Here is a 12,708-nt window from a genome sequence, read left to right as displayed (position 1 = left end):
CCCCAAACTTTTTTTCAGCATCTATTGATTCAACTATAGTTTTTTACGCGTAAACCTAATGATAAAATCAATTTTATAGCAATTCTCATTTTTCTATTTCCATTTCTATTTCTATTTGACTTCGACTTTGAATAGAGCAAAAGATAGTTGAGAGTAGATATGATAGCTATATATTTCTTGCATTTATTATTTTTGATTTATACGTACCTGTTGGGTAGATCGCTACTTAACAGTTGGAAGTATAGCAAGTCATTTTCGTTTTTGTTAGAAACAAAAAAAAAATAAATAAATAAATAATGTATCTCAAGTAGAACCTGCTGGCTCTTTTGTGAAATAAAATAGTGGTAAAATATTTGATATATAAAGAGTTTAATTTAACAATTGAAACTTTAGACTAAAATTAGAAAAATGTCATCGATTTAAAACAATTTGAATAAACAGAAAAATATTTATTAAAGCACGTAAGTTTTCATCGCATTGTTCACTATTTAATTTTAGTGAATTTGAATTAATTTTCAATAAAAAGCAAATAATTAATCAAATATTTTTGTTCATTTGTAAGCTCCAAACATCGATTTTATGTGAAATTTCACGTGCCACATTTGAAAAAAATTCACAAATGCAAATACCTACATTTCTCGACTTTGTTGCATTCAAATTATTAATATTTATAAGTTTTAACAGAAAAAAGCAGTTATATAATTTAATAAAAAATGAGTTACCTGTTGAGGTTCGCACATTGTTAGGGCCAACAGACGAGTCGGTATATTGAAAACTGTTAGAGACTGATAGAGACCGAAACTTGTCCAATCGGTTACTCGATTAACACACAAAGCTTCAGGCTGCAGATGTGAAAACACGTTTAAATCAGTCGATAATGAATTGCACTGAACACTGCGGCATTGCTTAGAAAAATTATGAAGTCAAAGCCAAACAATTTATTTTGAATCCATATTTAAGTAATTAAATTGTTATTTGTTTTACCGTGTTCTCAAAATGCTATAAATTATGAAAATTGTACTGTTAAATAATTTCAAATAATTTCAAAAAATTTCATTAATTTATCATAACTCGATTTTTATTTACAACAAAATGTGTGCCCGTGTTTTACTACGAGTTTCCTTAACACTGAAATTTGTTATAACGACTCAATCTACATACTAACTATGTATAAAAGTGAATTTCTTTCACTAAGAGTCATTGCGCAAGCCTAATGGCAAGCACTTCTCTATCTCCACTCTGTATGACAATGCCAAGATCACTCGTATTGATGAGTACCTTTTGACACTCGCCCGTAGATATCTCACCCGGCTCCACGACCTCCCTCCTGATGTCTCTTGTCCAGATACCCTCCCAGTAGACCTTGTTCTAGCTTTACGTTTTAAACCTCCACAGTACCTTCTCCACTATTTTGATGAGCAAGATCAAAATCCTCTCGCTATTCCTCTTTTTAACGGAGGCTTTCGTGACCCTGGTCACAAAGTATATCATTAGTCTCACACCCGCTAACTAGCCGTAAACCTTCATTATTATACTTTCTTCTTAATTCATGCCCTTGCTTTCTAACTTAGATAAACCTTGTTCACTAGGTATTAAGTCTATCTACTTTCTCTCTCCCCTGATTACTGGAATGAAGTTCCCACATTGCTGTGGGAATCTTCTCCATTCATTCCTAAGAGGTGGTTTTAGTGGGTTCAAAGAGTTATTGTTACATTACACGCTCTGTGAAATCAACTCTTTCGTGTTCACCGGATAATCTCTTATCGGTCCGATTGACTACTCCATAATCATCTAATCGGTTTGTTTCAGTGTTTGTTTACTTAAGTTCACCACTAAATTGTTTTTGTGAAGTTCCAAAATTAATAGCATTCAATTGATAGGTTTCCAATCGATCGTTGTCCAGAAACTATATTTGTAAAAACTAACGGTTGCTGTTTAAAAGTTCATCACCTCCAACCGCTATTCAGAAATGAAAATCTCAATGCTAAATACAGGAAACTGCTATATAACCAAATAATTCGTCCGTCACTTCTATATGGTTGTGTAGCGTTTAGCAAAACTTCGAACACTACTATTCACCAGCTAAAAATTGCACAAAGCCAGGCTCTGAGAAGACTTCTCAAAGTGCCATGATACATTAGGACGAATGACATCCTCAGGGACATCAAGATTGATCCCATCAAAAAATACATGAAGGATATAACCCTGAAATTATTTGCGAAAACTGACAGACTTACCAACACCGCGTTATTAAATCTCGGAATGGTTACAGGCTCCTCGGGGAGGTATGCAGATCTGAGATCAATTATTGCTTAGTCTGATGAAGTGATAAACAATAATCCAGTCAAGGATTATGAGCAACTTCTGTCTAATCTGTAAAAGTTGTCAAAATGTCTGTACTTTCGAACTGTTAATGATAAAAATTTTACTAGTATTCTCCTATGTTTAACTGTTTAGATAATAAAGGAAGTTACCCATTCTAATTCGTATGTCCTTAATTGAAATTTATAAACATGGCAATGCAAATATATATTATATATTTACTCAGTTAATATTAAGTAAATTGATAGATACCCGGCCTAAGTAATAAAAACCTCCTTTTTTTTGGAAAATTGTATTATATGCTTTAATATAGTCTTTCTTTAGCTCGATACACGGAGTCCAACAAACTTTCAACAGTTGGATTACCTTTTAAATAACACGATTTACCAAGTCCTCTAAAATATACCTCAGTTTTCTATTCCACTTCATTATTTAATGCAAATCTTTTTTTCTGAAACCATCTTTTCAATTTTGAAAACAGGTAATAGTCACTGGAAACCACTTTTGGAAAATACGGTGAGTGCGGAAACAATTTGTACCGTAATTCATTTAATTTTGCTTTGGTTATCAAAAACACCTATTTTTGTTTAACAAGTATGGAAGTTTTTTCTTGCTTTCCTCATTCAATCGATCCAATAAAATAAATCCCAAAATACAGAAGTCAAAACTTTTCTAGCAGATTGCTGAGTTCGTGGTCATTTGGGAGCACTACCCTCGGCTTTATTATAAAATAATTATATTAATTGCATATATTATTTAAATAAAATTTGGTATAGCATAATTATATTTTCTAATATATCTACTGTAAAGTTTAATTTTGGAGCAAACATTCATAAATAAAAACTTTTTCATAGAATAAAATAAATTTAAATTTAATCATCAGAGAATTATATCCAAATCAAAGCCGATTGATAGTCTATACTCCTATGTATGTATGTACTTCCCTATATTATAAGAGAATTATATTAGTCTCATATTGTAAAATACATCATCTTTAGATTTTGTTTTGTATTTTCATTATAGAGTGCATAAATTTAAAATTAAATTCAGTTTGGTTTTTAAGTTATCCATGGATATTCATTATCTTTTATAGCATATACCAAAATTATAAATTATAGACGAAAAATTAAGAAATTTAAAAAAAAACGTGGATATATGGAGGACCAGAATGTGTGAACGATTTATTCACATGAATCACAGTACTACTAGATATAAAACAAACCTCACCACTATGAAACGATTGGAACTGTTAAAAGCAATTAACAAATATCTTCTATATTTTACAAGAGAAAAGGAATGAGATAAATCAATATCATTGTGTGCTTTCGCATACCAAACCTTTCCCCATATATATAGTATACTGGCTACACTCGACATGAACTAGTATTTGACAAACCACTAATCAGGAAAACTTAATTTAGACTACTATGTAAATTACAAAGCAAAAAGAATAATAACCCAGTTATGTTAGAAATAGGATGCAAGGTATCAGTACAAGTCCATAAGCAGGTCTCTTCGGAATGATGGGTACAGAAAGTACCAATATAACTATAAATGCTGATAAAAACACAATGTCATATATAAAATAACATAAAATTATTTAATGTGTAACAATTCATAAATATTCACTATTCATAACTATTATTATTTACAAACTATTGTTATTGTATTATTAATAACAATTATTGTTAATTATATACGATCTATTACAAGCATTACTATTCAATTATCATTACTAGCGTCACAATTAATATAATTATGAGTCTAATTGATGTTGTGCTTTTTTATAAACAGTTAATATCACCCTATACACAAATTAAAAACTTAATCATATTATTTTATCATTATATAGAAGAAACTAAGAATTTCTTAAACTGATGCAAGTTAATAAACAAAAATAAACAAAAAAAAAAAAATATACATACATATATAATAATGTAACTTAATACTCAATTATGCAACGTTAATAATTATTTATTTAATTACAATTAAATAAAAATATTCAAATATTGTACATTCAAACATACATACCAAAAAATAAATAAATTTTTTACATATTAACAATATTAATATTATACAAAATAACTTAATGATATATCTGATCCAAAAGAGTTAAAATAAAAATAGTAGATTATTCCAAGCAATATGACCTTTTATAAGAAGTTTTATATATATTTAATATATTTTCACATATTCTTATTTTTCTATTTACGAATATCATAAGTCAGATATAACACTTCGATTTATAAGTCTGTACCTTTTTCGCAGAATTCAAATATATTTATCAACATGAGCAATAACAATACTATAATTCCAGCGCTCCTCTACTATTTCAATACCTCCCTTGTAAGACGATTTACCTTTGACCTGGAAATACGCCTCAATTTTGGCGATGATTTTTTTCTTAGAACAATTTTTTGAGGTTTGTGAACAGCCAGCAATCGTTGGAGGCTAAATTTGGTGAATGCGGTGGATGCAATTTGAAGTGTATTTGATTTTTGTGCAATTTGGCCATGGTAGCTTAGGACTTGTGACAAAATTTTTCGATTGTTACATACTGACGCAAAAAGTTCTCCTCATTTCAGTTCAAGAGGTACACAGATGTCTCAGAATCATGGACACGTTGTTTTCCTTTTGGTCAGCCGTCAAACAAACACGGTACTCAATTTAAAAAGAATTGTCTCATAGAGAAATATTCATTCCTTTGTTAAGGTGTCAGCTATATGCGCTTTGTGGTTCCAAAAAAAAATTTTGTAGGCTTTTTTGATGTATTTCGATGTCTCCACCTCTTTTGGGCCACCAACGCGTTGTCATCATCGGCGTTTTAGTTATCCGGGTTGCACTTATCAAGCCAAGTTTTTGCTGTTACGTTTTTTTTTTCTGCCATCAAAAAGCAATTATAAATCAAGACACGAAATTGCTTTGAGTCTATTGTTTTGAATATATAAAAAGTAGCGTCACTAAAACTGCTGTAACATAGCTAAATGAGTAATCGTTGAAATGTTATGAAATTTTGACAGTCACCATTTGAAAGTTATCACTTCGTCGTCATCGTATCACCTGATGTGTTAAAATCTATTCTGTATATACATGCAATTAACCAATTAGACATAAGCAATTTAATTGGTAACCCATAGCACTGGTACATAAGATCTAATTGTAATTTAGTATTCGGTTGTATTTGGTTGTAAGAAATTTTTCCAAAACAAAGACAGTCTAGCTATATTGTTCACTTAAGAAAGTTCAGTGTTCAACTTTTTTTTTTTGAGTAGAAAAATTATATTACATTCCCAGCACTATTTTTAAAAATATTTGTGTACACACTACTAGCAAAGGAAACACAAATACTCTCGCAGGTCAAAGGTCTAAAAGAACTTTTAAGCGATTATATATTAATTGTTAATAAAACCTATAAGGAGGTACAGCGATTTAATATGTGAAATCACGATACCATCAAATGGTGAAAAGTTACCAATACAACAATCGAAGATCTTGAAGATGGTAAGATGCACAGTGGTTGAAAAAAATGCGCGATACGTCTTCCACTACGACTAAGCAGAAAGATTCAATTTATACCGTAAATCAGTTAAAACCAGTTATTTTCTTAATAATTTCATTTTTATATTTACAGTGATATTTCCAAAGCATTTGCTAAAGAGAAAATAAATTTAGCTTTTAAGATTTGAAGTACTTATTGGAATAAAAACAAGAATAACTATTATAATATAATACAATAATTATAATAATTATAATAATTATAATAATAATATAATATAATATAATAATTATTGGAATAATAACAATAGTAACAATAATGTTCTATTATTTATATTAATATTATATTATACAAAATGATTAAAATTTTTATATTTTTAGTGGGCTATTAGCACAATTTAATCTCAATATAATCTCTCTTAACAAAAAGAGAGAGGAATGTGAATAAAAAGGTGTATGATGTCGAGGTGTTACTCACAGAAAGGCGCTATGAGGTCCTCTTATAAAGTATAGGGGCACCACAATCGTCCAACCGTCAGTTAGGCTTGCAATGTTAATTTTGCTAAGGAGCATTAGTATATTTTTTATCGCAAATAAACTTTATAATCAGTTGGAAATTGGTTGATTATTGATGAAACGATTTTATTCTATTATTACTGAAACTTCGTTATTCGAATTATTGCAGGACACAAGTACTTTATTATTATTACTTATTTCTATTTGAGCCAGTGCATTTCAGCACTTTTACTCTTTTTTAACTCGAGGTATTTTTAAAATCCCTCTTTACACCTTGACTGGATTATTGTTTATCACTTCATCATTATCATCTTATTCATTATTAAATGATTAAATTTATTGTAAAAGAAAAAATATTAATTCTATTTATATTCGTATTTATTTCACTTTTTTTAATAGATTTATTCTCAAACTCTTCTCATTGCTTTTTCGACATAATATATGCAATTTTTGAATCGATCAAAAGCCAGAACTAGGGAGCTACTAATACTAAACAGAATCCGAATTGTTTCTCACTGGGCATTGCGAAATCAAAAAACATCTATCGAATCTAGGTATTACAAGGGACTTAGTCACGAAGAAGAGGAAACAGCAGAACACACTCCGTGTTACTGTGATAGTTTTGCTTATAACGGAAATAGGCAACATCACTCCAAGGGACATAATGGCATTTTTAACTGCTACGCGCCTATGGAACTGCATAATTCTCACCAGTGACGTGGTGAGTACTATATTTAATTCTATATGCAATTTTTAATAATAATAAATTAACTTTTGCTTTTTTGTTACTATTATTTTTTGTTACTATTTGTTGCTATTTTTTGTTACTATTACTTTAATTACGTTAATAATTTATATGTTTTTAATATATATAATATGTAAAATATATATAATATATATAATATATATTTATATACATTGTATGCAAATCACGAATAGTTGCTCGAAAAATAAATCATAATTTTTATGTGCAAAACTGAAACTATTTATTTGGAAATAATTTTGCTACAATGTATTAAAATTGCTCAAATTTCACACTTCTGTGTTAAATATTAAGAAAAAATAATTCATAAAAACTGAAGATTTATTATATTACGTGCTTATTTAATAATTATATTTGACCTATATATAACCGAATTGCAATTAAATGTAGTAATATTGTATATATATATATATAAGTGTAAGTGTTAAGTGTTACTTAAGTGTTATTAAATATTTCCGTTAAAATTTAATATAACGGTTACATAGGTATTAGCAAGTAATAATCTGTAGAAATTAATATTTTTTATATTTTTTATTCAATATTCAATAGTATTTCAATAATATTTTAATTTATATTATCAATTTTAAATCATCATATAAAAAACATTTATTTTTATTATGGACTTACATACATTAGAAAGATTCTAAAGTTTTGTTGTGTGTTCACTCGGGCCCTGTGTTTGTTGTTGTGGCTCGGTTGGTTTAGTAATGGGATCATTCCATGGCTGCACTGTCATCTGACCAAAAATTATGTAAAGTAAATTTCCAAAAAATAAAATTAATGCAATTGCAATAAAAACGATTCGCCACTGTTCGCGATCACTCTAAATTCGATATTATTATTTATATATATTTTTAACATTGATTGAATGGAATCATACCTCATCTGTCACAACAAAACTGATGGCTACTGGGGATAAAACGCCCGCAATACTCATTAGCGTGGTTGTAAGACCAAACAGAAATCCAGCGTAATTGGGCGACAAATCGATGTGATTTAAAGAACTACCAATAGCTTGAGCTGAAATAGAAGCCACACAAATCACTAAGCAAATTATGCTGCCAACAATGTTTTCCGCATCCATATAAGCGAGCGCTATAAATGAAACAGCAGGTACCCAGGAGGCAAATGAATTGATAGACTTCCTTAAAACAGTAAGACTGACCAGTTCATTGTGTGTCAAAACATCAGCAACTACGAGACACACATACGACATTACGCACATAAAAACGAAAGGAAGTGCCGATAAAAGCGCATTGATCTTAATATCGTAGTTAAAGATGCCATGTAGGTAGGTTGGAATTTGTTGCATCAATGTGTGATAACTGGTGGCCTGGCTTACTTTACAAATAGCTAACACAATGTAAGGCACAGAAGTGATTATAGCGCAAAATGGTATACTACGTTTTGTTGTACTATGCACTGGAGTCTCTTGTGAGCTCTGTATAAGTTGCAGCTCAGCCTGCGATATAAAAGGCGATTTATCTGGGCTACTAACGCCAAAGATAATCCACAACAGAGACCAAATAATTCCAATTACACCTTTAAAGAGAAGTTACATTTTTATGAAAATTTTTTTTATGCAGTTTGAACTTACCCGGTACATAAAACATGCTAGGCCAACCTAAAGGCGATGCTGCCAATAAACCACTTGCAGCAAATCCCAATGCAGTTCCAATATCCAAGCCAGTTTGCGCTATGCCGCCCAAGCGATTACGTTCTTTTTTAGGACACCATTTCGCTAGATGCGAATACAATGATGGCCACATAACTCCTTGAAAAAGTCCTTGCAAAATGCGTATTACACAAAATAGACGCCAACAAACTTTATCAATTGCAACCGGCAAACACAGCCCTAATACCGAAGTGCCCAACACACTACATAATAAAAGCAGTTTAGCACCATAACGACTGGAAAGATAGCCTCCCAATAGGTGAGTAAGGGTTGAGCCCCAATAGATGCTGCCCAACATATAAGACTTTTCACGTTCGCTTAGCTCATATTCCTGCAAATTATTTAAATGTAATTGAGTTGCACACTTTTTAAACTGGAACCAAAAAATACTTTACTGGAAAGTCTGGATTTGTGGTGTTGGCATTTGTCATCGCTACAATGCCAACTGATAAACTCACGCGCTGGTGGAATGTCAAGACGGCGCAAGTGAAGAGGAACAGCACCTGCAGGTGCCGCACGCCCATAGGTGGTACTAAAAGTGCATTTATTAAACAATTTTTTTCATCACGTTTAAATTTACAATAAAAAAACAATGCAACTCATTTGCATTTTAATTTTAATTTTACTAACGTTTTACGATGGTCATTTGTCAGCTGTGATCCGACGCAACTCCAGCAAAAAATCTTCAAACTTCTTCTTTTCTTCTTTTTCGTAAACAAGTTTCGCGCCTAATCAATCATTTTCCTTTGACAAGCTTTCGCGCAACTGCGAATGGGGCCTGCTTGCTTACCGTTTGGATTTCAATTAATTTTTGCGAAATTCTTTAACCCACAACGACGCCTTTTACTTTCATCAAATGAATATATTAAAATATCAAAATAAGCATTTTAAACACGTTCGACATAACCCAAGCAATGTAAATAGTTTATTTTTTTTTATAAACTAAAATAACATTTCGTTTACCGTATTTTGTAATATAACGAATATTGCAGTCGCAAAGAAACTCTTCTAATGATCGTATATGAAATTATTGTTGATTCTTGAATGCAATTTATTTGAAATAAAAAATCATGGAAATAATTTATTGATAAAAATAACAATTACAGTAAAAACAAATGTGCATATATTAAATAAATTAAATAATAAGAATGTATTTAGTTATATATGTACATATAACCAAACATATAAGTAAGTATATTTGGTATATATATATATATATATTGATTAGGTATATATATTAATATCTATGTATGCATTTAGTTAACTAAATATATTCTAAGTTCTTATAATTTAATATATGCATAAAGATAATATATGCATAATATATTAATACATCTCTAATATACATACATATATAAATATACATGATATATATTATTGTGTATTATGTTGTAGCTATTTGAGCCCGTGCACTTGACCACTTTTACTCTTTATTAATTCGAACTATCTTCAAAACCTCTCTTTACGCCTTGACTGTATTATTATTTATCACTTCATCAGACTAAGCAATAATTGACCTCAGATCTGCATACCTTCCCGGGGAGCCTGTAACCATTCTGAGATTCGATAACGCGGTGTTGGTAAGTCTGTCAGTTTTCGCAAATAATTTCAGGACTCTATCCCTTATGTATATATAAACCTATATATATTTATAGAAATATACATATATAAATATAAAAATATAAATATACATATATAAACTCAAATATTTCACAAACAAACATTAGGCTTTCGGTGGCTCGCAAGTATGACAAAAAAACAGCAACATTTCGGCCTATACTGACTGAAATATAAGCAAAACAGCAACACATTTTTTCTACATCGGCTAGTATAAGTATACTGGGCAAACACATCGGCCAGTAAAAAAAAGTGTTGCCAAAGCAATAAGCAAACTATTGTGAACCTTCATTGGATATTCCAACCAATATTGCAATCATATGTCAAAAATCATATGTAAACAAAAATTCAAACAAAATTCAAAAATTTCATGAATTTGAAAATTGGAAATTATGTTAACATTTCCAACGTTTTCATCATTCCTTTTAATTCAATATTCATTGTAATTTTCAATTTATGTTAATTATTATTTTACACAAAATGTAATTTGCTCGCATTATGCTATATTAGGTGTATTCGGTGGCTCGCAAGTACGGCAAAAAACAGCAAGTTGCTGGCCTATGCAGGCCTATACTGGCCGCAATGTACGCAAAACAACAACACTATTTTCTCTACCTCGGCCAGCATAGTTATGCTGGCCAACCACATCGGCCAGTAAAAAAAAAAATGTTACCAACGCAATAAGCGAACTATTGTGAACCTTCATTGAAAATTCCAACGAATAGTGCAATCAAATGTCAAAAATTGAGGAAATAAAAATTCAAACAGAATTCAAATATTTGAAAAATCTTGAAAAGTAACGAAGAAATAATAAGAATGGAGAAATCGTAAGTATTTAGCACATTGAATTTTTTATTATGTTAGTTATTACCAAGTAACATTTATTTTATTTCATTTAATTTGTAGTTTACATACGTAAAATTAATTAAACAAACATAGTTTTTGAAGTTTTTCTAAAAATTTTTTTATAGAAATACACGAAAACTATGGACAACAAAGGAAACGAAGTGTTTTCTAGAGTGCATTCATAACATTTAAAAAATCCGTGAAACAACTTGCATCCCTCGGCCGCTGCAAAACGTTGCTTTCTTCTCCCAACATCGACGGTACCTACAAAAATTTACTTATCTTAGTGTTTTATTTTTAAATTTCTAATATTCTTACCATTCCTTTTAATTCCGTGTTCATTTTAATTTTATAATATTTTTATAAAAATATATTCGATTTATATGCACATATACAAGATTTGCTGTTTGTCAAAACAAAACATTTGACAGATTGCAACAGTGATGCCAATGAGTCGCATGGCCAACAAAGGCCAACATGCATTTTTTGCCGCACTTGCGAGCCACCGAAAAGGCCTAATATAACATAAATAACAAAAAAATGTTATCTCGTCCACTTTTGAGAATTTATTAAAAATAATTATAATGAATACATAAACTTATAATGGGGCCCCCTAAATCCCTGTAGATACGCCACTGTCATCTGCCTCAAAATAACTTAAAACCGTTGACAATAAGAAAAAAAACAAAGATTTCAATTTTATTGCACAGTCCACAGTTACGATTAAACATTCTTCTTTCAGCATATCGTATACGATTTGTTTTTACAGAAGACGGTATATAATTTGTTTTTACAGAAGACCGTATTAATTTATACAGTTTCTGTTAAAATTTACCTGAAATTATGTTATGAGAGATATATTATTATTGTTTCTGTTAAAAGAGGTTTGAAAACAATCCAAAACAATTTTTTTTATTTTTTTGTAAAACAAATACTACATAAACTTATTAAAAATTTGATATTTTTATATATATTTAATATATATTTAAGTTTATTTTATTTTATAATTATTGTTTTTTTTAATAAATTTAATAAAATTTATATAAAAGCATGCTAACAATATATATTTATAAATTTATAATTTTAATACGTGGTTCGAGTAAATTTAATTGTTGTAGCAAATATCTTCTTCTCGTTTTTTGTTTCTATTTAGGGCTGATGCTTTCGCCACTCGTTATATGACTAGTTAGTTAACTTTTGTCACTGTGATAAGTTAAGTGATAATTAATGCTTTTAGATATTTAAATTGAGATTTTAAATCTCTTATAGATATTTATCTATAATTTCGGGAAAGAATAAATTTATATATATTTAATACTACATTATTATATTATTTTTAAACACTTTCTTAATAAATAATTTTACTTTTTACTTTGTTGATTTTTTTTTTTGTAAAATTATTTAATATTATAAATTGTAAGATATAAAATAAAAGTCAATATAATATTAGAAAATTAAAGGGTCAAAATCCCAT

General features: G+C 29.6%; 1 protein-coding gene across 1 annotated transcript; it reads right to left on the bottom strand.

Moving 5' to 3' along the window:
• Positions 1-7,712: 7,712 nt before the first annotated feature.
• Positions 7,713-9,700, bottom strand: LOC119685008 (putative inorganic phosphate cotransporter). Its single transcript, XM_038099174.1, has 5 exons — positions 9,402-9,700; positions 9,167-9,303; positions 8,694-9,102; positions 7,977-8,638; positions 7,713-7,919 (listed from the first exon to the last, which is right to left on the bottom strand). The coding sequence occupies exons 1-5, from the start codon at positions 9,415-9,417 to the stop codon at positions 7,740-7,742; spliced, it is 1,404 nt and encodes a 467-aa protein (XP_037955102.1). The 5' UTR covers positions 9,418-9,700; the 3' UTR covers positions 7,713-7,739.
• Between the last annotated feature and the right edge of the window lie 3,008 nt (positions 9,701-12,708).

The sequence above is a fragment of the Teleopsis dalmanni genome, chromosome 2 (assembly GCF_002237135.1).
Source record: "Teleopsis dalmanni isolate 2A chromosome 2, ASM223713v2, whole genome shotgun sequence".
Taxonomy (NCBI): domain Eukaryota; kingdom Metazoa; phylum Arthropoda; class Insecta; order Diptera; family Diopsidae; genus Teleopsis; species Teleopsis dalmanni.
Note: the sequence above shows the minus strand (reverse complement) of the source record. Positions and strands in the feature narration are given on the sequence as shown.

Bases quoted from the DNA above. Each gene is read 5' to 3' on its own strand.
- LOC119685008 (XM_038099174.1), bottom strand. The intron at 8,639-8,693 runs GTAAGTTCAAAC...TTCTCTTTAAAG, and splicing joins TAGCATGTTTTATGTACCGG to GTGTAATTGGAATTATTTGG. The intron at 7,920-7,976 runs GTATGATTCCAT...TATCGAATTTAG, and splicing joins GTTTTGTTGTGACAGATGAG to AGTGATCGCGAACAGTGGCG.